The following is a 27,698-nucleotide window of genomic DNA, read 5'->3' as shown; positions in this document are numbered from 1 at the left end:
TTCTATGACAAACCGTTTAATGTTCCACAATGTGCAGCTTCTGAGTGAAAAAGGCCCATTAAGAATCCACGAGCCGTACATTCTGGTGACAGAGCAGCCAGCCCCTCCCCGCCGGTCCCTCCGAGAGGCGGGCAGGGCAGGGAGCGGGTGCTGTGAGAACATGGTCCTGGGTGTGCTCACCGGGAACACACGGGGTGGGGCATGACATTGACAGGAGAGAACCATGGACACGTGTGACTAAGACACAAAGGACAGGGGCCGGCCCCATGGTTTAGTGGTTAAGTGCACGCGCTCCGCTGCTGGTGGCCGGGGTTCGGATCCCAGGCGTGCACCCACGCACCGCTTGTCAGGCCATGCTGTGGCGGCGTCCCATATAAAGTGGAGGAAGATGGGCACGGATGTTAGCCCAGGGCCAGTCTTCCTCAGCAAAAAGAGGAGGATTGACCGATGTTAGCTCAGGGCTGATCTTCCTCACAAAAAAAAAAAGACACAGAGGGCACAGGGGACAGCAGACCAGGGAAGCCACGAGGCCCACATGTGGAGGTATACACAAGAAAGTGAGCTGGACGGCAGGAGTCACGTGTGATGGGCTCGGGGCTCCTACGAGCAGAGCGGGCTGAGAACCTGGGAGACTCGCGTGCCGGGGGGTGGGGACAGACGTGAGCCTGACCCGTGAGAACTTGGGTGTGCAAACCTGTGCATGGGAATGAGAACTCAGATGCTCCGGGTGAGCAATGAGGGAGAGGACGCAGACACGTGCATGAGACCCATGAGAGGGGACACGGAGACACAGCGGCACACGGGAAGACCCAGAGCAGCAAGGACGGGGCGGTGGGAGCTCTGCGCCAAGGGCCCTCACAGGCTCACTCCGGGGAGAGAGCCCAGAGCCGAGGGCCCCCCATCAGAGAGTCCAAGGGTCCAGGAAGGCTCAGGATGGGGAGGAGCCGGCTCCACTGAAGACACCAGGGTCCCGCTGGCAGCTTCTGAAGCGCATGAGGAGGGCCTAGGAGGGGCCCTCAGGCCTCGCTGCTGCCACTGCCTCTGCTGCTGCCGCGCTCCACCCACACGAGGCGGGCCTGCTCCTGCAGGATGCGGCCGCGCACCACCTTGGCCAGCTCCTCTGCGTGGCCCCACGCGTGCGCGGGCACTTGCACCCAGGAGCAGGGCAACCCCCAGAGCACCTGCTCCGAGCCCCGGCACTGCCGCAGCAGCTCCGAGTCCCGCCAGCCCGGCCGGCCCAGCAGACCCCTGCCAAGAGAGGAGAGTGGACGGCGGTCACAGTGGGGGACGAAGACAGACAGAGACAGAGGGGGATGGACTAAGACAGGGAGAGTCAGAGAGAGAGGACGGACAGGGAGACAAAGAGAGACAGATGGCAAACAGTGAGATGGAGAACAGGCAGACAGAGAAACAGAGACAGAGACACAGAGACAGAGACACAGAGGAGGCGGTGCTGGGGTCCCACTCCTCCCCCCAGCCCGCCTCACCTGACTTCCCGGACATTCTTCTCGGTCACCTCCACATGGATGACGATGGGGTAGATGTCGTTCTGGACCAGCTCCCGCACGCCCCGCACGCCTAGCTCCAACAGGCAGTGCTTCTTCTCGGGGGGCGAGGCTACATTTTACTCCCAGCCCAGAGACCCTAACCTCCCTGCCCCCCGACTGGGCCCCACGGCACAGCCCCCACAGGGTCCTGCCTCCCCATCCAGGGGACCTTGGCAGCGAGGAAAGAACAGGAAGGGAAGGCGGGAGACCTGGGGAAATAAGTCACTTCCCCCCCCCGGACCTCCCCGCCTGTAGGATGGGGCTAACTCCACCCCCTACCCCCCAGCCCCACAGCCCCCCACCAGCTCCCAGGGGAGTGCCGAGTTTGAGGACAAGGACGAATAGGTGGGATGTACCAGCTAAACACCTCAGGGGGAACCACACGAGGCCGACTGCCCCAGCCCCACCACATCACAGTGGGGAGTTAGCCAGAGTCACCGCAAGTGAGCCACAGGCCTGCCCTCGGACTCGGGCTCTCAGGCCCAGAGTCCCCCGACCCCCGCACCTACCTTCCCGACAGACTCCTGGATGGCGCGGATCCGGCTGCCCAGCCCGGGGGTGGCGGGCCAGGCCTTGGGGGCTCCGGGCGCTGAGGACGTGCACTGTTCCTCCCCAGAGAGGCTTTCTGCAGAGTGGGGAAAGGCAGTGATGAAGGGCCAGGGAGGCTGGCCGCCCCAGGGTGCCACCCCGCCCCCTCTCCGGGCACACAGGCTCACCCGCTGGGCACACTTGGAAGTCCAGCCGGGAGCTGGGCAGGTCCAGCAGGTTGCGGATGAGGCGGGGCGCCAGGCACTCGGGCAGGAGCACCACGGGCCGCAGGGCGGACACCAGCAGCGGCCGCACCAGGCTGTAGGGTTTGAGGCTGCGCTCTGGCTCTGCGGCGGGGAGGGGTTCAGAAGAGATGAGGGTGCAGGCAGGGCCCCGGCTCCCCTCTCCTAGATATGCAAAACCCCATCACCTCCTCGCAAGCCCCCCATCCTTTTTGCCTCAAGTCCTCCCGATGCTCCTCTTACACGTGTGCGCGCGCGCGCGCGCGCGCGCGCACACACACACACACACACACACACACAGGAGAGCTGCCCCCTCCCTCACTGGGACCACTGCAGTAGGCTCCTCCCTGACCCTCTGCCTCACCCCTGCCCCCTACAGGCCATTGTCCACTCAGCAGCCAGAGAGAGGCTTCAAAACTCAAGTCAGATCCTGTAACTCCCCTGCTTTCAATGCACCAGTGACTTTCCATGGCCCTCAGGAAAAAGGCCACATCCTCCACGTGGGTGACCCAGCCCTGCCAGAGCCCGGGGAGGCAGCGAGCCACGTGTCCCATCAGACTCTACTCCTGCCTCACAGATCAACCACCTCCTACCACAGGGCCTTCGCACGCCCTGGGGAGGCCACAGCCCCGCCCCTGCAGGGCCTCTCCACGTGCTCCACAGGACCCAGTTCTCCTCCATTACACGTCACACTTTTTAATTATGTTCACAGGTGTAATGATCTCATCAGCAGGCATCTGCCTCCTGCCCCCCACTAGGCACTACACTCCAAGGGGGGGACCACTGTGTCCCCTGGACCGAGCACAATGTAAGATAGAGCTGGTGCTCAACATCCCCTCGCTGTACTCAACGTCCTCCAAACACACCACACACAGCCATGCCTCTGTGCCTTTGTGCAAGCTGTGCCAGCTGCCTGGAACAAACTCCTCTTCATCCTTAAAGGCCCCAGTTCAAACAATCTCCCTTCCAAGAAGTCTTCCCTAACCACCCTCTCCTCTCCTCTTGGCCCCTCAGAATTGCTACCCCCTTACCTGGGCTCCCCCAGCCCCTTCTCCCTGATCTGGCCCGAGGCCTCACCCTACTGCCTCCAGGAACCCCCTGGGGTCCACCTGGCACCTGCCACCCCCCACGTGTGAGAAGCACAGCCACACATGCTCTGCCAGACGAGAACAGGCCCACGCTCAGGCGTGCCCTGAACTCATACAGACCCACAATCACATTCACACGCACGCCTCCCCCCACCGGCTCCCTCAGCCCTGGCGGCCCATCTCCCACCAGGGGAGCCTCGCCTCTCAGGCCCCCGCCCCCACTGGGACCCTTCCACAGGCCCTTCCAAGCCAAAGGACACGCAGGTGTGCCCACCTCGGACATGGCGAGCCACGCAGATCGCACCCTCACCTGAGCAGGGCTCCAGCAGCAGCTGCTCTGGGGGCTCCCCCGCAGGGCTCCCCAGGTGCTTGGGCTTCACCAGCCGCAGCTGGTCCAGGGCTCGCTTCTTCAGCTGGGGAGGAGGCAGGGCGTGAGGGACACCTGAGGGCCCAGCTCCATCCCACCCTCAGGGAGAAGGGAGAGTAAACGGGACCCTAGGCAGAGGGGGCCCCACTACCATTGCTGTCCAGGGCCTCTGGGTCAACACAAGAGCCCCCTGCCCACTAGGCCTTCTCCTGCCCCCACTGGGCCGGGCGCAGCCCCCCAGGCAGGTGAGGGCAACCATCCCTACAGGCCCAGGAGAGCAAGCCTGTCAGAGCCAGTTAGAGCCAGAGGAGCCTTAGGTGCACTCCCACTTTACAGATGGGGAAACCGAGGCCCAGAGACCAGAGAAACCTAATGTCACATAAGAGACAAACTCTGGGGTCTCTTCCCATGAATCAGCAATGTGACCTCAGGTAGGAAGATGAATGACAGCAGCAATTACACCGACAGCTGACAGGCATCGGAAGCCTACAACGTGACAACGTGAACTAGGCCCCTGGCGCGCATGAACTCATTGCAGCCTTCCTCTGCCCACCAGGCAGGAGCGTAATTCCCGCATTTTATAGACGAGGAAATAGACCCTCCAGGGAGGGTCAGGCGCTGTCCAAGGTCACATGGCTGATAAGCAGCAGGGCTGGGGTCCAATCCAGGCAGCCTGGCTCCAGAGGCCAGGCTCTCAACCCCGCTCTCGTGCCACAGCCTCTTGAGTTACTTAACGTCTCTGAACCTCACTCCCTTATCCAGGCATTGGCAAAGGCGATGTGGCTGTTGTTCTGTTAAGCGCTTACCACGCCCCACGCACACAGCACATCTATCTCAGTCAATCCTCTCCACTGCTCTGGACATTAACCCTGTTGTTGTTCTGTTTGCTGGGCACTCAGAGGATCCACCAGGTCGGGGTGAAGGAGCGGGTTGGGGGCCTCTGTCCTCTCCTCCCCCAGGGCGTGGAGCCTGACCTCTCCCTTCTGGACCCCACTCTTGGCACCCCCTCCCCCCAGGCCCTCGCCCTGCCCACTCAGCCCTGCTTACGTTACTGCGGGGCCCTCGGTGCCGGCTGGAGGGCAGGCATTTCTCCTGAACTTCTAGGAGCTGCTGGGCTCTGTAGGGGAAGCATGTCAGGCGTTTGTAGGGAGAAGCGGAGCCCCTCACCTCCTCTTCTCCAGCCCCCCATCCTGTCCCGGAGGATGGTGAGGGACTGCAGGAGGAGGCAGACAGAGTCCCCCACCCCAGTGCCAGCTACCAGGGGACCCCGTTCCCAGGCCCCTGGCTCTGTGTCACCTCTGGTAATTGGGCACAGTGCCCCGGTCCAGGTCCCGCAGCGTGAGGGGGTCGACCCGGGTGCAGAACCACTCCCGCCGCCGCTTGTACGCTGGGTCCACCAGCCGCAGGATCTCCTGGGCTTTCACACATAAGGCATGGGGGTCGGCCCGCTCGGGCAGGGTGAGGTTGGCTCGAATGTAGAAAGGCTCAGCACACAGCCCCTTCACCCAGGCGTCCAGGGCCTCATGGAAGGACTGGCAGGCTGGGCATGGACAGGGCAGGGGCAGCAGGGAGGACAAGAAGAGGATGAAGTCAGGGATCGGCCTCGGAGAGGCCAAAGACAGGGCCCTCCCGAGGCCCCAGCTGTCAAGACTCCTCCCTCCCCTTCTTAAGGTGAGAGTCTGAGGCCCAGAGAGGGTGGGCACTTACTCATGGCCACCAAGCCCACTAGGGACAGAACCAGGACTCCTATCGAGTGCTCCTTTCACTGCAAGATGCTCACTGAGGACAGGACAGAGGAAGGGCACAAGAAGCGACTACCACCAAGAAGGCAGCGGTGTCGGAGCGACGGGCACTGCCAGGAGGCTGGAGGCGGAGCGTCTCCCTCCTGGGCCTCCATTATCCCACTGGCACCGTGCCGGGGATGAGCCCTCTCTGGGCCCTCAGCTCTGACCTCCTGGGACTCGCAACTTCCCAGTCCTCCCCACAGGCCAGACTTACCCTTGTCGTCCATCAGGAAGGGGAGCGTGGACACCTGGTTCCAGGGCAAGGTTCTCTGCAGGGCCTCTCCCTCCAAGCCCGCCCCCTCCAGGCCAGCAGCCTCGGCCCTTGGCTGGGAGAAAACCCGGGCAGGGAGGGAAAGAAGTGAGCCTCCCAGCCCTGGGGCTGGAGGAAGGCCGGGTGGGGAGTGGGGGGTGTGGGTGACCGTGTCTCATATTCAGATACCCCCACTTCACAGGGGGTTGCCCGGGCAGACCCTGCTCCGCTCCACAGGACGCCCCGCCCAGCCTGGCTCTGTCCCACGTTTAAGGGCGGGATCTGTCCACGTGCTGTCAGTCTCCCCGACCTCCCAGCCCCTGCCCACTCCTATTTCATTTAACCCTGGCTGAGGCGAGAAAACCAGCGATTAATCACGGAACCTGCCTCTGCTCCGGCCAATCCCCAGAAACACCGCCCAGTGACCCAGATCTACCAATCAGAGGGCGTCCAGCCCCGCCCGAAGCATTGACCCCGCCTCCAGCTCAGAGGGGAGGGGCCTCACCTCTCTTGGTTCCGCCCTGGCCGACCCGGGCCCAGAGAGCACCCTCCGCACCACGGCCCCGGACCAGCTGTCCCCAAGGAACGACGAGCCATCTGGGCCCTTGTCCTGGGGCTCCGGCCCCCCCGGGGGGCTCCGGCCAGACACCCGGATGGCCAGAGACCTGAGAAGAAAGACGGGAGATGGGAATCAGAGCTCAGTGTGTTTTGATTCAGTTCAACATTCTTGGACAACCACAGCGATTCCCGAAGTGCGCCATGACTCCCACCCCCGGGCCATTGCACCTGCTGTGCTCGCTGCCTGGAATGCGCTTCCCCCTCTTCTCTGCCTGGGAAATTCTGCTCATCCTTCAAAGCTCGGGTCAAGAGCCACCCCTCCCTCCCGACCCCTGGCCGGCTTCCTGCAGGAGCGCACCATTTGCACCTTGCCCTGGGTATGCATCTTCCTTTTTGTTTCCTGCACCAGAAGGAACACCCTCGGAACCAGCCTTCCATCGTGCTCCGCTCTGGATCCCTAGCACCAAACATGTGTCTGGACAGAGCAGATGACTAATAAAAGCTTGTCGTGCTCACAGTCTAGGGAGGGAGGTCGCCATTAGAACACAGCGGCACAGATCAGAGATGGTTCCGGCCGGCAGTGGGAGCACAGGGGAGCGGCTTCCCAGAGGAAGCCCAGCTGGGCCACACCGAGGGGTAGAAGAGAAGCCCGTCGGAAACAGACAGAGGAGATGCTGTTCCAGGCTGAAGGGCTGGCATGGGCAAAGGTGTGGAGGGCAGAACACAGGAGGAGTGGAAGAGTTTAATCACAACAATAATAACAGTAACAGCAAACACTCCCTGGGTGCTTCCCATGTGCCAGACGCCACGCTAAGCTCCTCCCCCTAATTAACTAATTTAACATCCTGGGAAAGAGCTCCCGGAAAAGGCAAGCAGGAGTGAGCCTATGGAGGGCACGGAATGAGGACGTCTGGCCTTCCTCTCGTGGGCAGAGGGAACCACTGAGGGTTAAGACAAAGAGTCACCAAGATCTCCATCGTGGCAGGGCTCTGCCTGTCCCTGGAGGAGAACTGGTGAGGCCCTGGGGCCAGGCTCAGAGACAACGGACCGGAATTCTCTTCCAGGACCCCCTGGCCATGGGATTAGGGAAGGGGAGAGGCCAGAGTTAGTGGGTGTGCCCAGCTGAAGAGGAGGCCCAGGTGGAGCGCGGGTGTCCACCCACCTCCCCACCCACCCTCATAGCAGCAGCGCACAAAGCCACACTGCCCCCTGCTGCCAGCCTGGGGCGGCAAGGCTGCAAGGCCCTGAACCGAATCAACACCCAGGCGGAGGGGGATCTTTGAGCCTGGGGAGCCGGTCTCAGCTCCTGGCCCCTCAGTCAAAAGAGAGAGCCAGGCCAAAGGGCTGCGGCTGGACAGGGGCGCTGGGGTGTGGGCACTGCCTTCTCAGGCTCCTTCAGCCCCGGGGCCGGCCTGGCTGCACCGAGGTGGTGTGGAAAGGCCTGGACAGAGTTGGGAGGCCTGATGCCGAGCCTGGCTATGCTGCCCAACGGCCGTATGGCTGGAGCAACGCTGGCAAGCTCCAAACCCCAGCGTTAACCGTGCCCTAGACACGGGCGAGTGAACGGTGCTTGCTTCTGTCACCACGTCCATCAAGCAAGGACAACGAGGGCACCCGTCTCCACTGTGGGATGTAGGGGTAACGCAGGAAGAGGTGGAGGCCAGAGGGCTCCGGGGGCTTCCAGCCGCAGGCCTGCCCCTAGTGGGCTGTGAAATTCTGTGTTTAAGCGGAATGGAACAGAAGGCCTCAGGCTGCCTCCCCCCAGGTAAACCCGACGGTTGCCTCGTGACCCTTTTGCCTCAGGCATGTGTTCTGGTTTCTGGGTTTCTCTCTCTGTGGGCTGCAGTCAGCAGAGTTTGAGGAAAGTAGCACAGAGGGCACCGGCAGGAACTCGGGGGCCAGACGGCCCAGCCGCTTAACCTCAATCCTCAGCAGCCCGTCTGCGTCTACTACCTCATTGTGAACTGCAGGAGCTGAAACAGAGGACGCTCTTACAACAGTGCCCGGCGAAACTAACGGCTCAGGGAAACCCAGACGTTCACAGTCACCGGCTGTGATTCAGAGCAAGCCACCTCTCCGTGGGCCCGGTGACCCCACCTGTTACAAACCCAGACAGCTGACCATCAGGGCTTCCCTGGTCGAGGGCCCAGCCAGCAGCATGCACCAGGCCCTCCATGCCCCACCTGCCCACGCCTCCCCCGCACGCCCCTCCCCGCCGCGGCTCCAGCGTCAGGGCGATTCCTCGGCCACCCCAGGTTCTCAGCCTCTTCTTGCCAACTCCTGCTGCTCCCTGAGACCCAGCTTGGCACCCGCTCCTTCAGGACGCCCTTGCCCACCTCCCCCAGGGACCAAGTGACTTCCCTGAGCCTCCACCGCCCCGGGCTACCAGCTCTCAACACTTTTCAGAGTCCACCTGGGGCTCGCAGGGACAGAGTCCAGATCAGGCCCCTCTCAGCCCCAGGCCTCCGCAGACGAGCGGGTGGGGGAAGAGAGAGGAACACGGCGCGGGCGGCAGGGGCTGCCTGCTCCAACCTCCCGGGACTCCTGGGTCTCCAGCAACACAATCTCCATCCACAGGGATGGACCCCAACCCTGCCTGTGGGCAGCGGGAAGGATGGGGTCCCCGTCCACCAGGTGAGGGCTCCCAGCCCCAGTGTTAGGTCAGGAGGTCGGGTCACAGGGGAGCAGAGGGGAACAGGGCCAGTCCTTCACTCTGCCAGCTCTGAGCAGTGATGGGCCAAGAGGCCTCGATAAGTGTCCCCCTGCCCCAGGGCACTGTGGGAAGATCTCTAGGCAGTGTTCGCGACTGCTTTGTTCCAGGTCAGGGACCTATGAGGCTGAGACTTAAGCTCGTCACACAGATTACCTCATTAATCCTCCCCACAGCCCTATGGGAGGCATCTGTTATTCCCCCATGTTAGAGAAGAGGGAAACTGAGGCACAGAGAAGTTATCACTTGACAAGTGTTGCACAGCTGTGGGTGGTGGAGGCAGGCAATGACCTATTCAGACCCTCTCTGGGCAAGGACGGAAGTGCCGGCCATTGGGTGTCTACAACACAAGTGTGGGCGGGGCAGGGCCTGCCAGGGAGACAGCACCCTGATATTCTCCCAGTGCCCTCCCTACCTGCCCCCGACTCAGTGCCCCACTTGCACTCTTGGGATCTTCCTCACTGTCTCCTCACCTGTCCATCTGTCTGTCCAGCCTTCGGCCTGCCCCAGCACGCCCACCGTCCATCATCCTCTGCTCTGCCCCAAGGCCCTAGAGCCAAGAAGAGCAGGAGAGAGCAGAGGGCTGAAAACGCCCAGCACACGGTGAGGACTCAACAGGAGCGTGCGGTGAAAAGTAGCTTATTGGGAAGGAAGGCACAGTGGAATCCCCAGCTCCACCACCACGCGGCCTGGGGACAAACTCCTGACTCTCCCTGAGCCTCATTTCCCCCATCTGTATAATGGGGCTAAAACTCCCAGCCTTGCAAGGCTCTCTGAGAATTAAGCAAGAACAGCGACAATAATAATAGCTAACAGCTAACATCACCATCACTGTGAGACAGACACTGTTCTGAGCTCTCTAATAGGAATACTGGAACCCCCACAATGACCCTGGGGGACAGGAACTATTGCGACTCCATTTCACAGAGCAGGAAACTGAGGCACTGGGAAATGGACCTGCCCGAGGCCCCACGGTACCAAGTGACAGAGCCGGGATTTCAGCCAGCCCCCAAATCTGTTCTGCCCCACTGTGCTGTCACATTACCCTGGCACCTCGCCTCCCTCTGCCTGTTCCTCCACCTCCTTCTCGGTCCACTACCCCCGCTCCCACCCCGATCTGTGTTCTCCCCCATCTCTCTCCTTTCCAGGAACGGCGTGAGCAGCAGAGGTGGCCCCGTGTGATCGTGGGGCCCGGGCGGGGGCTGGGCCAGAATCTCCTGCTCCCTCTGCCGCATCCCGGCGCCCCCTGGACAGCAGCCAGGACCCCTGCTGCCGGCCGGAGCTGGAGGAAGGGAGGAAGGGCCGAGGCAGGCAGGAAGGGAGGCACCTCCGTCCCTTCCCCCAGAAGCACGTCCTGCATGGGGAGAAACAATGTCGCACTGGGCCTGCTGCCGGGGGTGAGGGTGGGGGCAGGGGCCTGGACACGGGCCTGGCCAAGCTGCTTCCAGGAGGCAGGAGCTTGGTCCTGCTCTGCCTGACTTCTCGTGTGACCTGGCCTCTGTATCCGGCGTCCCCACGTTCCAGCTTGGACATTCAGTGCTTCCTACACCCTTTCCAAAAACCCAAATCTGATCAAGTCGCTGGGACCTTGGCCCTGGCACTCCCCAGCTGTGCGACCCCAGGCAAGTCGCTTAAGCTCTCTGAGCTTCAGTTTCCTCTTCTATCAAACAGGGGTGACCATAATAACACCTACCTTCCCAGACAGAGAGAATAAACTCCCAGGACAGAAAATGCTGTCAGGCGGCTAGCAGCTGGCCCTGCACTTACTAATAGCTCAGCCCTCCCAACTTCCCAGGGTGCACACACCAAAGTCCACACTTCCCCAGCCTGACTCACACAGCCGGCTGTGACTCAGCCCAGCCTCGACTTTCCCCCTCGCCTGCTCAAGCTCCAGTGACCGCCAAACTCCAGGCCACCCCTGGACAGCCTCTGCTCTCTCCGCGTCCAGTCACCCAGCTGCCCTCCCCACCTGCTCTCACTCCACGGCTGAGGTCAAAGGCCACGTCCTCAGCTCGGCCCCCTCTATCGCCCGCCCCTGAGATGGGAGGGCGGGGGCGGGACACTCATGGACCAGCACTGACGGAGCACACCGCCGGCCATGCACTCTGAGCCAACGTGTTTCGTGACTCCTGTCATGGGCTTGGGGCCAGCCCAGCTGCAGGGGCTCCCGCGGTGGCCCCACCCCACCCACTGCACAAAGCTTTGCTGGGCTGCTCAGTCCTGCTGGGAGCTCAGAGCCGGGGAGGATGAGCAAGTAGAGTGTCAGTGCAAGCAACAATTACCATGTACTAAGCACCTACTAAGCACCTGGCAAAGCCGGGTGCTCTCCTGACATGAGTTCTAACCTCAACAACACCCACACGCAGAAGAGATCACTGTCCCCCTTTAGCCGATGCAGAAACTGAGCCCAGAGAGGTGAGGTGACCGGCCCAAGTCACCCAGACGATAAGCGGTGGTCACAAGATTTGAATCCAAGGTCGGCCTGTGTCTAAAAGTCTTACTATTCTGACAGATGCATAAGGCAAAGGCTCAGCAGCTGCTCTCCCCCCCTCGCCCCTGCTCGCCCTCTCCAGGAATCCAGGACCCGGCCCCCCAGCTCCACCGCCCCAGGCAGCCGGGTACCTGTTGAGGAGATCCAGGCCACAGCCTCTGGCCAGGAGGCAGTCCGGCTTTCCCAAAGGCCACACGCTGTCGGAGGACGAGGACGAGGAGAGGCCGGGGGACCAGGGCTTAAGCGTCACGCTCCCTGGGGAGGAGAAGAGGGGTTCAGAGGTGCTGGACTGAGAAACAGGGGAGGCCTGGGGTCCACGAGAAGGAGCTGAGCCCCACAAGCCCAGAGATGGCCAAAGGCCCAGAGGCCTGGGGCCTGCGAGGGTGACCCTTCAGTGTCCTGGAAGAGGGTGGAGGGCGGGCTGGAATAGAGGAGGAGCCCCAGACAACACAGCCAGGAACAGGAGAGAGGACGGGCCTGGGCTCAGGGTGACAGGTGTGAACCAGCTCCCCCAGGGGCCTCCTGAGCAGAGCCTCCCTGCCTGGCCAGGGGGGAGTGGGGCCTCAGGGAGGGGGACGCAGGCCAAGGGCAGAGCAGGCAGCATAGGCTTCAGGTGGGCTGAAAAGCCACCCCCCAGATGAGCCCTCCACACAGAGTCCCCAAGGGCCATTACCTGTGATGTCCGACATGCTGCTGAAGGACCTGGCAGAGAGAGGGTGGCGAGGGGGCAGGCGCTGAGGCACGGTGGGCACTCTGCCCCACCCTCATCTCCTGCCCCCGGGCCACCAAAAGGTCCTGCAGCCCCCAAGCACATGCAGGCCAGACCCAAGGCGGGGGTCCCAGGCACAGGGCACGCATGCCACCCAGCTCCCCTAAACCCACTGGGCGAGAAGCTAACGTCCTGACCTCTGCCCATGTCCTTCCACCTAGAATGCCCTGGCCCATCCTTCAATGCCACCCCCTCCTGGAAGCCTCCCCTGATCTCTCACCCCTACTTTCTACCTTTGTCATTCGTGGCTCCCAGGTCTGCCTCCCACACTAGACCGTGACCTGCTCATCGCAGGCCCCAGTCACAGCGGATTCACTCATCGGATCAAGCCCATGACAGGGGACGTACCCCAGGAGGCGGGACACCTTGCCCTTGGTCCTGACCCCAGCAGATATGGCCTGGTTTTTCTGGCTGCCCCATGCTGCTGATGCCTGAACGTGCGCTGGCTTTCTTGCCTGCAGTCCCTGACCCCTTGGAACATTCTCTGTGTCCCTAGTCCTGAATCATCCAGGCTTTCCCTGGATTTAGGATTTTTGAGGCCTGACCTCCAGTGACTCTCCTGCCAGGGTGCCTTTTGGCCTGGTCTTAACCCCTGACCTCGGTCACGCCCATGACTCCTGGGACCGGGGTTTCCAGAGCTCCAGTGATGTCAGGCCAGTAAAGGGAGGTGACGGCCTGGACCCGACTCGGGCATTAGGGATTCTGGGAGGTGGCTGCTTCGGGAAATAGCAGCACCAGCTCCCCGGGCCTCTACTGCTCTCCCCCCAGCCTGTTACCTCTTCGGGGGCGCGGGGTCCTCCTCGCGCTGCCGGCGGAGGATGGAGCCTGCGCTGGGGGGGAAGGGCAGGATGGAGAGCCGGTTGATCTCCTTCTCGCTGTCTGTGGCCTCCTCCTGCAACACCACAACACGCCTGCTCACCCCCACTGTACCTTCCCACAACCCAACGCCCCTGGATTGTGCCCATTTCACAGATGAGAACGAGGGCCCAGAGCGGAGGCATAGGCTCTGCTAGGTTACGGCGTGTGGGTGGCTCCCCGTCTCCTGGCACCCAGGCCTGGGCCCAGCCCCGAGCTGGCTCTGGGTGAGCTGGAACAAGGCACTTGGCCCTCGTGGGCCTCAGTTTCCTCACACGTGAAACGGTGTCCCGCCCCACGTTTGGGGCAGGGCAGGGGTCTCACCGAGGTGAGGGGCTCAGATCCTCCCGTGACAGCTGCCTCCCCGGCTGCTTCCGGGCCCCCCAGCGGGGAGGGGAACTCGCTCAGGCTCCAGGTGCTGCTCAGGTTGGAGCACAGGGAATGGGAGGAGGCGCAGGCCTGGGAGAGGAAGGGGTGGGAGGGGTCAGCAGTGCTGGGCCGGGGCCAGCCACAGCCATTTACTGAGCGCCGGCCGTGTGCCAGGAACAGGGACACAGTGGGGAACGAGGGAGCTGGATCCCTGCCCTCATGGAGCTCACAGCCTAGCGGAGGGAACAAACTGTACACAAACAGACAGATGAAGGAAATAACCCCATGCTGCCAAAAGAGCAGAGAAGAAAGGTATCCAGGGTGGGGAAGGCACTCAAAGACCCCACCCAGCCTGGGGTCATCAAAGTGCCTTCCAGACAAAGTGTAGTTTGAACTGAGAACTCAAGGATAAGTAGGTGTTAAGTAGATAAAGTTAGGGAGGATGGTCTAGGCAGCTAGAACAGTATGTGCAAAGGCCCTGAGGCAGGACTGTGACACATCCCAGGAATTAAAAGGCTGAGACCCAGAGAACCAGGCTAGAAGGAGGGAGGGAGGGAGGAAGGGGCCCACCCAGCAGGGCCTCTAGGGCATGGTAAGGGGCTATGTCTTTACCTAAAAGCAAAAAAGTCACTGAGGGTTTTAAAAAGTGAGAAATCACAGATTCACGCCTCCTGCTCTATTCTTCTAGGCATTAAACACCTGGCATACTGATCATCTTCAAGCAAACCCAAGAGAGGAAAAGGCAGAGTTCCTGGCAGAGGCCCGAGGACCACTATCTGGTTTACAAGGGGTCTGGGGGCCCAGCTCCAGTGCCGGCTGGCTGTGTGACCTTCGGCAAGCCTCTGACCCTCTCTGGGCCCTGTGCAATGACGGACTTGGACCAGCTGGCCTCAGAGGGACTTCAGGGCCCAAGTTTTGCATTCGAAGATGCTCACAGGCCCTAGGGCAGCCAGGCTTCTCCAAGTGCATGCAAAGAGAGGCTTCAGACTATTCCTAGCACCCAAGGAGCAACCCTCAAAACTCAGACACCCACACGCTCCCGTCCTGTTCCCTGATGCCCCAACCCACACCCGTCCCAGCCAGAGGCTCCCACTCCCGCCACGACCCCGGCACCCCCACCAGGGCCCTTGGACTCGGGACCCTGCTCACCTTGAGGCAGGGGCCGCCCTGGACCCGCTGCAGCTGAGCCTCCAGCAGGGCCTTGGCACCCTCCAGGCCGGTGAGCGTGCTCAGCAGCTCGTCACGCTCGGCCTCCAGGCCCCGCACCTGCTTGCGGTACTGGTCCTTCTCGATGAGGCTCTGCGAGTACTGCAGCTGGATGCGGTCGCGGCTCTGGATGGCCTGGGGGAGGCACGGGAGGGGCTGGGGCCAGCGGCAGAAGGAGCCACGCTGGCTCCGCTGTCCTGGCCTCCACTCTCAGAGGGGGGTGGCCACCGGACCAGCAGCTGACGTTTACTAAGTGCCTCCTGTGTGCCGGGCCCTGTGCTAAATATCAGCTCGCTGACCCCCACACTAACTGTCCAAGTTAGAGATTCTCATTATTCTCATTTTACAGTAGGGAAACCAAGCCGCAGGGCCAGAGCCGGAATTCACACCCAGGCAGTCCAGCTGCAGAGGCCAGGCTCTTAACTTTCCCAAGAACAACGTAAAACTCTTCTGAGACCGACCGTGTGCCGGGGGGGGGCGGGGGGGGGGGCTTCATCCACGGCATCGGTGTTAGTGGAGGAGCCTGGGTTCAAACCCAGCCCACTGCACACTGACCACTTTCCCCACGACGAAGACCAGGTCCCTGGGAGCTGGGCCCGTGGCCGGGACCTGCCGCCCAAAGCCTTCAGGGGGGGCTGGGGCCAGAGGCCCAGGGGCTGGGGGCAGCCTGGTGAGGTGCAGATTCCTGGGCCCACCTCAGACCACCAGAGTCAGAACATCTGGGGATGGAGCCTCCACTGTGCATTTTCACCAAGCCCACCGGGGGTCCTGAGGTCCATGCTAACGTGAGGACTTCAACTCCTCTAGTGGGACTGGTCCAGGGACAAAGCCTCATGCCCGCCCCCCGGATGGGGAGCCTCACACAAGGAGGGCTGGGGGCCTGGAGGAACTGGCCTGGGGTCCTCAGCCCACCCCTTGCCCTCAGGAGATGGGGGCCATGGTACCCAGGGCCTGGGAGCCAGACCTTTTGGGAATGTCTTCATGAGCAAATATTTGCAAGCACCTCCCTGCGTAGACCTCATTCTTGCCGTGGAAGGAACAAGGGATTCAGAAATGCAGGGCGCCAGGACCAGCTTCCGTAACTGTCCCCGGAGCTCAGGTGAGGCAGGTGTGTTCGAGGGGCAAGGCTGGCAGATCTCAGCACCAGGTCCCGTGTCTGTTTCTCCTGGCCTACCTGTCCCATCCTACACCCATCAGTGCCCTGTTAAAGTCTTTTCCTACTAGTCTCGACCACCACTCCTCGTCTGCCCCTGTACCAGAAGCATGGCCGGACCAGGGCTGCGCGCACAGCAGGCTGGGCTCACCTGGTCCCGCTCCTTCTCGATCTCCTCCAGCTGGGCCAGGACGGTGGCCATGCGGTGCTTATACAGGTCGCAGTCCTTCTGCAGCGTGCGGTGCTTCAGCCGCAGGTCCTCCATCTCCTGCAGGTACTGTGGGCGGGGTAGGGTGGAACGTGCCCAGGTCAGACCACAGGGCTGGGGGCGGGGGAGCTAACCAGCAGGTGCCCAGCAGGTCCAGGGAGAGAGGCCTGAGCCCCAATGACAAGTACCCGCCTCCACAGTTGTGTGGCCTGGGCCACTGACTTCACCTCACTGGGCCTCAGCCGCCTAATCTATAAAATGGGGACAGCAATAATAATGACACCCTCCCGGCCAACTGTGGCCTCCCCGTGTAAACTGTAATCCACCCCCTTCCCCTGTCCTGCTTGTTCCTTCTGCTGCATGAAGTAAATGACTAAGGATTACGTGCATGGCTACTGTCTGTCTCCCCTGCTGGAATCTACCCTCCACAGGAGCCGGGACCTTTGTTCTGCTCACTGATGTATCTCAATAAATATTTAAGAACGAATGAATGCACGGTTTCTAGCACAGTGCCTTCAGGAAAGGTCGGTGAAATAAACCGATGATGTCCACCACCCTGCCCTCCCCAGGAGCCGGGCTGTGGGCAAGCAGGAAGGTGGGGGCCAGGCAGGGGAGGACGGGGTGCACGGGGGACACTACCTTGTCCCGCAGCTCCTCGGCCCACTGCAGCTCCCCCTGCACGGCGTGCAGCTTCTGGCATAGCTCCTGCCTGCTGTCCTGAGCCTCCCGCCAGTCGTGCTCCAGGATGTCCAAGAGGATGCGCTCCGAGCCTGGGGCCCCCGGCCGGCTGGCCTCCTGGGGGTCAGAGTTGACAGCCGCCTCAGCCTCTGGGCCAGGGCCCTCCGTGAGTGTGGCGGGAGGGGGACACACAGCCCTCAGCCCTGGGACCCACCCCACTAGCTCCGCCACCTTGGCTGAGGGCCGTGACCTCTCTGGACCTCGGTTTCCCTGTATGTAGAGTGGGTGTGGCCCCACTAGCCCTGCCCGCCCTCCAGGGAGCATCTGGGGTGCAAATGAGGTAAGTGGATAAGGGCGTGCTCGGACAAGTTCAGCCAGGATCTTATCCCTAAACAAGATTCAGCCCACTCTCTCTTGCTCGGAACCCCACCCACCGCCCAGGGCAGCAGACGCGTGCTATTTCCAAGGCCTGTTCCCGCCCCTCTGACAGAGGTCTTCACGGGGGCTGAGCCTGGCCCAGGCAGGTAGACCACGGCCTGAGATCCAGCCCCCAGACCCACCCCCAGCCAGGCACCCCCAACCCTATGAAATACACCAGAGCCCTTGCTCCCACCCCCCACTTCCTGTGTGGAGTAGCGGCCGGCGGCAGCCCCACGCTGCCACTGACCTGCCACAGGACACCAAGCAAGCCCCAGGGCCGCCCAGACCTCGGGGATCTCAACCTTTCCAGGGTCACAGACTCCTCTACAAAACCGAGGAAAGCTGGGGGCCCTCTCCCCAGAAAAAAGTTCACTCCAAAATCAGGTGCCCAGTGTTAGGGAATTCAGAGACCACCAGGGGCCACCCAGAGACCCCGGACGAAACGACCAGGGAGAGCTGAGCACTAAGGGCCCTCCGCCCAGAGCTAAGACAAGAGGCCCGCCAGGATTCCACCCAGATCTCAGATTCCCGGCTCCAGAGGATGGGTGAGCGGCAGGAGGGCCCCCCACGCCCCAGCGCTGCCCCGGTACCTGCTGCAGGCCCTCCTGCAGCTCCTGCAGCGACGCTGTCAGCCGCTGGTTCTCGGCGCGCAGCTCCGAGACGAGGTCGGCGTTGTCCAGCTCCTTCTCCTTCTCCTTCTCCTCCGCCCCGGGGAGCGGCCCCCGGGCCCTTCGCAGCAGCGTGCACTCTTCCTCCAGCCGGCTCACCTTGAGCTTCAGCTGGTCCACCTGGGCCCAAGACACGGGTCAGCCCGGAGAGGGACGCAGCCCAGGGAGGGACCAGCAGCCAGGCCAACAGGAGAGACCCGCGTCCTCACTCCTCGCTGCCTCCCGGGCCCCAGAGGGGCCTGAGCAGGAGTCCTCCCCAGACTCGTCTAGGAAGAAGGGACAGGCTGGGCGACTACGATGAGGAAGGAAGAGGGGCAGCCACCCTCCCAGGGGAATGGGCTCCAAGGACTCGCGCGTGGATATGCTGCATCACAGCACAATTCCCACGGCGAGTACAGGCAGTGTGGCCCAGGACCGGCATGACGAGGAGAAGCAGAGCTGCCCCAAGAACAGGGGGGCCAGGGCCTGGGCCCAGCTCTGCCTCTACTCAGCGTGGCCGTGGGCAAGTCACGGCCCCTCTCTGTGCCCTGATCTCCTCATCAGTAAAATGGGGCCAGTCAACCTCCCGCTCCACCCCCTCCTCCCAAAGTCACTGCAACAATCAAACAAGACGGTGGCAGAGGCCTTTAAACTGTCAGAGGCCGCTGCCGAGCTGCCAGGGGTGTGACAGCGGCTGTCTTCACAGCTTTAAATAAAACCCCAGAACCCCTGCCTGTCACCAGTTCGGTGTGTGCAGCCAGAAGCTGGCCCAGGGGGTGGGCGGCCGAGTGGTGGCCGCCTGGCTGAGAGCGGATACGCACGGCCAATTTGCTGGATTAAGAACGCTCTCAGCCAGAGTGCATTATTCTCTAAATTCACGTGGGGTCTGAGGTGATGAGACAGTGACAAAAGGAGCAGCAGGTGGCAGGCCACAAAATGAAGTCACTGTTGGAAAAAGGGCATGATGACCTCTGGTGCCACACTCAGGCACGCCAATGCCTGGTGCCCTGGGAGCGCCCGGTCTTGGAAAATGACTCGCAGCCCCCACCCCTCAGCGTGTAGCATGACCACACACGCGCACACGCACACACGCACACACACACACGCACACACGCACGGGTCTGGAGGCTAGTGGGGCACTGGAATTAACAGTCCTCTCCTCCTCCGCGAAAGACTCAGAAAGAAATTCATGACTCTCGCATTCCTTTCCCCTCACAACACACGCTTTGTGAACCGCCAGAGAAAGACAGCCAGTTAGAAGGGCAAGTGTGGTCACTCTCGCTGGCAAACCGCAGCCCCACACACGGCCTCTCCCCGGCCCCGCGGCCAGCAGGCTCCCCCGATGAGCTCAGGGGACGGGGCACCTGGGATCTCCGCCCAACACCAGGAAATACGCATGCCTTTAATCCCGGTGTACAAACTCACTTAGCACAAAATTACAGCATTCGTTCCTTAAGTTTATGTTGCTTAGAAATAACAACTCATTAAATTTGCACCTTATAAACACAGTGTTAAATCGCAGCCACCACACACCTGTCCATGGGGGGAGGGGACCCAAGCTGCCCACCCAGGCACCATCAGCTGCGCTGCTCATTTCCACTGCAACGCCTTTGTTAACTTTGTGGCAGGAAAGCTCCAGTAAGTCGAGGCAAATTTACCGTAGCTACATTTAAAGAAAATCTCACCTGTGATTAAATTTCACCACTTACCCTCTACCCACTGAACTGAGGGAAAGCAGTCATTGTCTGCTTAGTGGCAGACCACCTCACCCCTAGGCTGTCACACTATGCGCACCTGCAGATAAGCTGCAGGTGCACATCACCTCTTCTTCATCCCCCTACCTCACCCCAGGGGACCCCAGACGGGCATACACACGCACAGGACACCCCCCAGTCACATGCACACACCCGACCCAACTCACCATCACACGCAACCCAAAGGCGGGACAAGTCGCGCCAGCCACAGCCCCTCCCGCACCCCTGGCCCATGGCCATCACGCTGTCCTTGCCAAGCAGCAGAATCCTCTTCCAAGAAAACCTCACAGCAAGTCCCATGTCCATTTCAGACGAGGAGGACCTGGGTGAAGAGGGGGGACCCCCGCCTGCAACCCACTCACCCCACCCACAGCAGTGCCAAGAGCAAAAGTCAGAAATTCTCAATCTTGGGACCCTGGGGAAGTGCTCTAACCCACTTCTCTGTGCCTTGACTTCCTCATCCATAAATGGGGACAATAAGTGCCCCCGCCCCCATCCCAGTGGAGTTGCTGGAAGATTAAAGGAGTTGGGTGTGGCAAGCACTGAGGATGTGCCCGCACACAGGATGCTGTATCGTTGTTGTACCATCCTCATCCGGGACCTCCCGCTTCAAGGAAGATGAGGAAACTGAGGCACAGAGAGGGAAGCCTTGCCCGTGCCACACTGCGCTCAATCTGCAGCCAGCCTGCGGGCCTCAGACAGCCCTACCGCACGCCAAACACCACGCAGGCCCTGGGACGACGGCCTCACGGTCACCGGACACCCACCCATGGGCCTCCTACACTCTCAAGAGGGCCCGGCAGCCTGGGCCCTTCAATCTGTGGCCTCACTGGCCCCCGTCAGGACTCATTTCCCCAAGTATCAACCCGGCGGCACGCACAGCCGCAGGCTCCAGCACAGAGGTGCACCCACACACACAGCCTCACACGTGCCACCCGTCGTCCACGGGCACCTGCCTGCAACACCGCAGCCACGACTGAAGCTCATGGGGTCAGGGGGCTTCCAATCCCAAAGTCAGAACCCCGGGGAACCTCACGCAGTATTGCCAAAGAGAGCCTACTGCGTGCCAGCGCGGCTACGTCCTTGGGACAACCCCCTGCGGCAGCCAAAGAGCAGCTTTCACTCCAGCTAAGTCCCAGGAGGAAACCAAGCAAGTGAGGCTCGGGTTCTCTGCCTGTACGAGCGGGGTGGGCGAGATTCCCCCTGGATGGGGGCAGGCAGAAGAGCATCAGGGGGCGGGGGCCAGCGCTGGCGCCACGCGAACCTGGTTCAAGTCCAGGCTGTGCCGCTTCTCGGCTCTGTGACCTTGAGCACGCCCCTTTACAATCGAAGCCTCAGCGTCCGCATTTCGAAATGAGAACCTGGTGCACGGTGACTTAGCGGGATTGTATGACATGATGCACGTAACCTGCGTGGCACACAGCAGCACTTAACAATAACTGTCAACAACAGTGGCTGACAACGACGTAGGTCTCGAGCACTGACTGTGCCAGTCACTGTGCATGTCTTCAACTCACAGAATCCTTGGAACCTAAGGATGCTCGGCCCCAGCACTTCCCGACATCCTGGGCTGGATCGTTCTTGGTTGTGGGGCTGTCCTGTGCACTGCAGGATGTTGGGCAGCATCCCTGTCCTCTACCCACTAGATGCCAATAGCACACTCCCAGCTGTGACAACCGAAAATGTTTCCACACACGGCCAAATGTTTCTGGGAGCAAAATCGCCTCCAGTTGAGAAGCATGATCATGACTCAATGAAACAAGTGCTATCAACATCCCCACCACACAGATGGGAAAACCGAGGCACAGGAAGGTGAAGGGACTTGCCCATGGTCCGCCAGGTGGCAGAGGGGGGCTCTGGGACACCAGCTGGCTACCATATTACCGTCATTTTTTGCAAAGGTTGCCCTGCCCATCGCCCCAGGGCCTACCGCCAGCTGCAAGTCACGGCTGCGCAGCACAGCCGAGTTCTTCTCCTCGCTGAGCTGGGCCAGGCGCATGGCGATCATGTAGTTCTCGTCCTTGAGCCGCAGCAGCTCCAGGCTGCCCGCCTCCCAGTCCTCCCGCAGCCGCTGGCAGCGCTCCTGCGCCTGCTGTTGCTCCCGCAGCCGCTGCTCCAGGCCCGCCCGCTCCTCCTCCAGCGCCCGGCCCCGAGCCTGCAGCTGCTGCTCCCGCTGCAGCTGGCTCTTGCGAGCCTCGCGCAGCCGCCGCACCTCCGTCATCAGGAACTGAGTCAGGCCCTCGGGCCCCTCCTCGTCTGCCCAGGACAGGGGAGACAAAAGTCAGGTAGGGCAAATAAAACCCAGGCGGATGGCAGACTGCACAGAAAAACCCAAACCATAAAAACACTACAAGGAAATCCTGGAATACATTTTTATAATTTGGGGGTAGGGAAGGTCTTCCTAAACAAGACACAAAATCCAGGAGCTATAAGAGAAAAGATGGACAAATCCATATAAAAATGTTTAAATTTCTGAATGATGAAAGATGTAACAAAGTTAAAGACAAGCAACAAAGCAGGAGAAAATATAACAAAGGATTCAGGGCCACAATATATAAAGAGCTCCTACAAATCAATAAGAAAAGTCAAACAACCAAATAAAAGTATGGGCAAAAACTATCAAGAGGCAAGTCCCAAAACAAAAATGGCTAATAAACATAGGAAAAATATGCTCTGACTCACCAGCAATAATAATAATGAGTAGCCAATAATATTTGACTTTATTCTTTGGGCTAGATATATATAATAATTTATTTGATCTTCATGACAACACTTAAGGTAGGTACTATTATTGTGCTCATTTTAAAGACAGAAAAACTGAGGTACAGAAAGGTCAAGTCATTTGCCTAAGGTTTACTAACTAGCAAGCTGTGAACTACACCTCTCAACGAAGTACAAACTTAAAACAATAACCTATTACTTTTGACATATCAGACCAGCAAAAATGTTCTTAAATGATCCCCAGGATGTATGAGGGTACAGCAAAACGAGCACTCACACAGTGCTGGTGGGATGTATGTTGATTTAACGTTTAAAATTTCACATACTCTTTTTAGTTCTCAGAACCTCTGCTCCTGAGACACACATTTGCACAAAGATGCACACAGAAAGATGTTCCCAGCATCATTTGTAATGTTGCAAAACTGGAAACAACCTAGATAGCCATCAACAGGGGACCCGTTAAATGACTTATGGCACAACATCACTAATGAACACTGTTCAATCATTTAAAACAAGTGTGACAGAAGTGGACGAATCACTAAAATCAGTTGTTCTGAGGAAAAGCGAAATACCAAGCAACACATGTAGGATGATCCCGTGTGTGTGTGTGTATAAAAGCAAAGAAAAAGGAGACTCGCCAAACTGTTACCAGCAGAACAGAGCTGAAGGAAGAAGCAAAGATCTTTTGTTTTTATTCTAAAGTTACCTGGTGCATTTGAATTTTTTACATAAGAAACTAAACCCATGAATGCCTGACACACACGTCTAAAAACAATTTTAGGGGAAAGAGCCATGTTAAACATGTGGGCTCTGAACTCAGACTAAGTGGATTAGGATCCCAGCCCCATAGTCAGCCTGCTGTGGGGCCTCAGGCACACGGCTTCAGTTCTCTCTGTGCCGCAGTCTTCCTATCTGTCCAACAGGGATAATAAGAGCGCCTCCCTCACAGGGACGGGTAAGGAACCTCTGCACTGGTGTCTGAGGCGCTGCCACCCACCAAGGCCTACTCACCAAGGATCATGGAGCAGCGCTGGGCAGGCTCCTGGCCCGTGAGCAGTGTGAAGTGCTCAGGGTAGTAGAATTCTAGGGCTTCCAGGAAGGCCTCGTAGCCCCTCTTGCCACGGCAGCGCAAGATGTCCATCAGACGTCCTGGGGAGCGGCAGACGGGTGCCCTGGGGTCAAGGTGAGGGCGTCCCCCAGTGCCTAGCCACTTCCTCCCCCTCCCAACTCATGCTCCAGGGCCCACGTTCCCCAGATTTTTGAGTAGGTGACACACAGAGGGGCCTGTCTCAACACATCACGGGGGAGAGCCTGTCTGCAACAGCCAGAAGAGCCAAACCCTGGCATGGCCCCTGTGCTTCAACAGCCCCCCAACCCTCTGCCCACCCCCCACTCACACGAATGCAGGACCAGCAAATGCAGCCTGCTTTTTCAGTGGCACAGAGAAGTCCCCACCCTCAAACGAAAAGTAAAATATTTCTCCCATTAGCCAGCGCTTGAAATTCCACCACTAGACCCTCATCCCTTGGCCAGCTCTGGTTCAAATGCACACCCAGTGGGACAGGGGACCCTCACAAAGCCGAGACGGGTCTTGAGCACTGGGAAAATGACTCTCCAAGGAGTGTGTGGCACAGACGGAAGGGGCAGAGAGAACCCAAGAGATCAAGGGGCACAGGAAAGATGCCAAGTCCACGCCTGTGGCCGGGAGGTCCCAGGCCCAGCCTGCACCGGCAAACCTCGCTCTAACGTGGGCCCAGAAGTGAGAGGAAACCGAAGACAGACAAAATCCAGACGCTGGTGTGGGCACCGCGGACCCGCGGGGCCGTGATGGTGGTGCAGGAGGAGTCGGGATGGTGGGCGCACCCAACCACCCGACTCCACCGAGGTGGAGACCGAGGCCCAGGGCTCCGTACGCGGCGCTCAGGGACGCGGGCGGCCGGCCCGGGCCCGGGCCCGGGGAAGGCGGGGCACCGCCCGCTCGCGCCGACCCCGCGCGCCCGCGGCTCACCGGTGCGGTTGACGCGGCACGGGAAGCGGTAGGTGCTGAGCACCTCCTCCTCGTCCTGCTCGTCGATGACCCGGCACTGGCGCAGGTACGGCGTGAGCTTGGCCGGGTTGAGCGCGCGCGTCAGCCGGTGCCGGACGCCCTCGATGCGCTCCCACAGCGCGTCCTCCTCCGCCTCGGACCCCGAGCCGGCCCCGGCCTCCTCCTCGGCCTCCTCCGCTTCGGCCCCGCCCGGCATGGCCGCGTCCTCGGGGTCTGGGGGCCAGAGGCGCGCGGGTCAGCAGGGGCGCCCCGGGGCGGGCTGCGCCGGCCGATCCCACCTCGGCGCGTCGCCCGCAGGACCGGCCGCCCGTCGCCGCCGGAGCCCGCCCCCCGCGCCCGCGGGACTCACCCCGCTCGCCGCCTCGAGCTCCCGGCTCCGCGCTCGGGCGGCGGCTCCGGCGGCGCAGGGGGGCGGTGTCCGCGGCGCCCCCGGCTCCGCCCCCGTCCCCGCGGCCGCCCGGGCTGCCCGGGCCGCCCCACATCGCCGCCCCGGCCGGGCCCGAGCTCCGGCCGGCCGGCCACCCGCACGTCCGCCCGCACGCCCTGCCTCCCGGCCGTCCGGCCGCGCGCCTCCCCCCGCTTCCTGTTTCCCGCCGGCTCTCCGGGCCGGCGCGCGGGGTCGGGGCGGCCCGCCCACACCTGCCGACCTCCGGGCGGGGCGGGGCCGGGACACGCACGCTCAGCCCCTCGGCGCCCGCCGCGACACACCTTCCCCCGGCCGCGCCGCGTCGCTCCCCACGCCCACGACACGCCCCCGTGCCGGGATCCCCGCGCCCACGCGGCGCGGGCCTCGCACGCAACCCGCACAGCGGCCACGCCGCGCACACGTCACCCCGGCACACGGCGTCACACCGACCCACAGGGCTCTCATACAGAGCCCCCACAGCGCCATGGGCCCACATAACCTACACATCACACCAACCCTGTGCGTATGCCGCAGAGCTGGGCACGATGCTATCTGCTCCGTCTCCCAGGGAATGGCAGTGAAGTGTGGGACGAGGCCCCCATTTCAGAGAGCTCCCGCAGGCCTCTCCAATCTATCCATGTCCAAAGCCCTTCCGTGGCCCTGCTCAGCTCTGGGGCCACTGGGGCCCTCAGGGTGGGAACACTGCCTGGGAGCCTCGGATCCTGATCCCTGCTGAGCCTCTGACCGGCTCCTCACCCGGGCAAGGCTTGCCCTCTCAGGCCTCAGTGTCCACAGATACACTGTCAGCTCTGGCACCTTCCCTTGAGCCTTAGGGCAGCCCCTGGGTGGGCAGCAAAGTACAGAAGTCAGGGCCGCCTTCTCAGAGATGGAGTTTGAACTCTCCAGGCACCACCGCTAAGTCTCCTCCTATATAAGGTCTCACCGGAGAACATGGGGACCAGGGACCACATGTTTCCCAAAGGGTGTGCCTCCAGATGCTTGACCCAGAAATGCTTGGGAGTGGTTCTGTGGCCAAACTTAAGTAAATCTAAGAAACGCTGCATCCCTAACCCGCCCCTCCAACACACACCTTGGGAAACTCGTGGTCACTTACCATGATAAAGTCTATACCCGCATCTGCTGGTATGGGTGATACCATCTCTCCATGCATTAGAAACTGCCAGCGGTGCCTGCTGAGAGCAAGGATCGGAGGGGGGCAGAGCAGGCGCAGGAAAGAGTTGTGAACTCCCCAAACTCCTTCCACACTGTCTGAATTAAATGCCACATGTACTTGTGTTACTTATCCAAAGAAATAAAAGTTTCCAACGAATAGGGGCTCTGAACAGCTCTGCATGAAAGAAATTGGTTTAACTTTGTATATCCCCGTGTCATTTACAAGCTTAATGAACCACAGACGTTTTTTATTACTTTTTGTTTGTTTTTGTTTGGGGGATCACCTGTTTATATCCAGGGGAAATGCTTTGGAAGTACTGACTTCTAGTGTAAATTCCTCAATTCACAGAGGAGGAAGCAGAGGCCCAATAAGGCAAGGAACTAGCCCAAATTCACACAGGGAGGGGGCAGTGGGACAAGGCCAGAGCCCAGCCCCTGGCCCCTCTTTCTCCTGGCCAGGCTCTGTGCCCAGCTATACACCAGGCCTCCCTCCCAACACACCCCATCCTCTCTGTGGCCCCGGTGCCGTCAGCCTCTTGCACACCTCCCACCAGCAGCCCTGCTCATTGTGAATATTTTTAACTTGGCCAGGAGAACGGGATGAAACCTTGGAAAATGCGCCTGTGGTTAATTATTTTCTCATCCAGAAGCCTAAACAGGCTGGGAGATAAGGCTTCAAAACCAAGGAGCCTGAGGACCAGTGGACAGAGAAGTCAGGGCACACTGGGTCTGAGCAGGAGGTAGCTGGGTTCCCCTGGGTGCCCACCACTCCTGGGGAAGCTGCAGTTCGCCTGGGCACCACACACACATATTCACATGCACAGTTACACACACTCACAGACACACACAGTCACACACACACTCGCCCACAGTGGGTATAGAGCCGGGTGGGAGGGAGATGGGGACGTATCTGCCTCCCCACAAAGCAGAGCCTCCTCATCAGTCTCCTGTCCCTGGGCACCCACAGCACCCAGGGTGGAAATGTGCAATTAAGCGTTCACCTCCATTATTGTCCTCTTGTGGGTTCTGCTACATTCATCTTATCTCTACAGCCACACCAGGAAGGCAGGGACGGCAGCCAGGAGAGAGGGTCCAGACTCCACCAGGGGCCCTGGTCCTATTGCAGGCTCACTCCTATGGGTGCTGTTCTTCTGAGCCTCAATCTCCTTGTCTGCAAAAGGCAGGTGGTGAGTCATCTCAGCCACACCTAGAGAGAGAGACTGTCTACGAGCAGAGAAAGTGCCCTAGGGACCTACATTTGACCTTAGTTATGTCTCCTTGGACAAATTCCTTTCCCTCTCAATTTCTACTTCTGGAAAATGGGCCTGACAATCCCCCTACCCAGGGACTGCCTCTGAGCTGCAATTTCTCCATTTGTGAAATGGGCACAGGGCGGTCAGTCCTCTTCCTGCTCCGTAGCAAATCATGTCCCCATGTCTCAAACCAGTCCTCGTCCCACCACCTCTGACCCCCTAGTCCAAGCCACTAACCTGCCCACCCACAGGGCTCTGGACCACAGTCCACTCTGCAGCCAGAGGGATCGCCTTAAAAACAGTTAAAACTCTCCAAAAGTTTCCCACCAAACTGGAATAAAATGCAAACTGCCCCCAGACCCTGCCAGCTGCCCTGGCCCCTCTCCTTCCTCTGCCCCCCTCACTCATTGGCCTCATTCCACTTCTGGAACTGGTCAGCTTTTTCCACCTGAGGGTCTTTGCTCAGCCTGTTCG

The 27,698-nt window shown here is 60.6% G+C and overlaps 1 protein-coding gene across 6 annotated transcripts; it reads right to left on the bottom strand.

The window, feature by feature from the left end:
* CARD10 (caspase recruitment domain family member 10) lies at positions 1 to 27,086 on the bottom strand. Of its 6 annotated transcripts, none has more exons than XM_058568410.1 (22): positions 26,973 to 27,086; positions 25,913 to 26,067; positions 24,354 to 24,605; positions 23,357 to 23,494; positions 21,555 to 21,880; positions 17,814 to 18,011; positions 16,765 to 16,920; positions 16,069 to 16,194; positions 14,708 to 14,899; positions 13,514 to 13,648; positions 13,111 to 13,226; positions 12,239 to 12,267; positions 11,697 to 11,820; positions 6,312 to 6,471; positions 5,771 to 5,882; positions 5,069 to 5,312; positions 4,820 to 4,889; positions 3,716 to 3,818; positions 2,264 to 2,422; positions 2,057 to 2,172; positions 1,488 to 1,603; positions 1 to 1,248 (listed from the first exon to the last, which is right to left on the bottom strand). In XM_058568410.1, exons 3-22 carry the CDS (start codon positions 24,586 to 24,588, stop codon positions 1,017 to 1,019), a joined length of 3,087 nt encoding a protein of 1,028 aa, XP_058424393.1. In that variant the 5' UTR covers positions 24,589 to 24,605; positions 25,913 to 26,067; positions 26,973 to 27,086; the 3' UTR covers positions 1 to 1,016. The 6 variants fall into 6 exon arrangements, with proteins under 6 accessions (XP_058424393.1, XP_058424392.1, XP_058424390.1 ...); XM_058568409.1 differs by having other exon boundaries at positions 25,913 to 25,991; XM_058568407.1 differs by lacking the exons at positions 25,913 to 26,067; positions 26,973 to 27,086 and adding an exon at positions 24,742 to 24,934.
* Positions 27,087 to 27,698: the final 612 nt, after the last annotated feature.

This window comes from Diceros bicornis, chromosome 25, assembly GCF_020826845.1.
Source record: "Diceros bicornis minor isolate mBicDic1 chromosome 25, mDicBic1.mat.cur, whole genome shotgun sequence".
Classification (NCBI taxonomy): domain Eukaryota; kingdom Metazoa; phylum Chordata; class Mammalia; order Perissodactyla; family Rhinocerotidae; genus Diceros; species Diceros bicornis.
The sequence above is the reverse complement of the archived record's forward strand: the minus strand, read 5'-3'. Positions and strand labels throughout refer to the sequence as shown.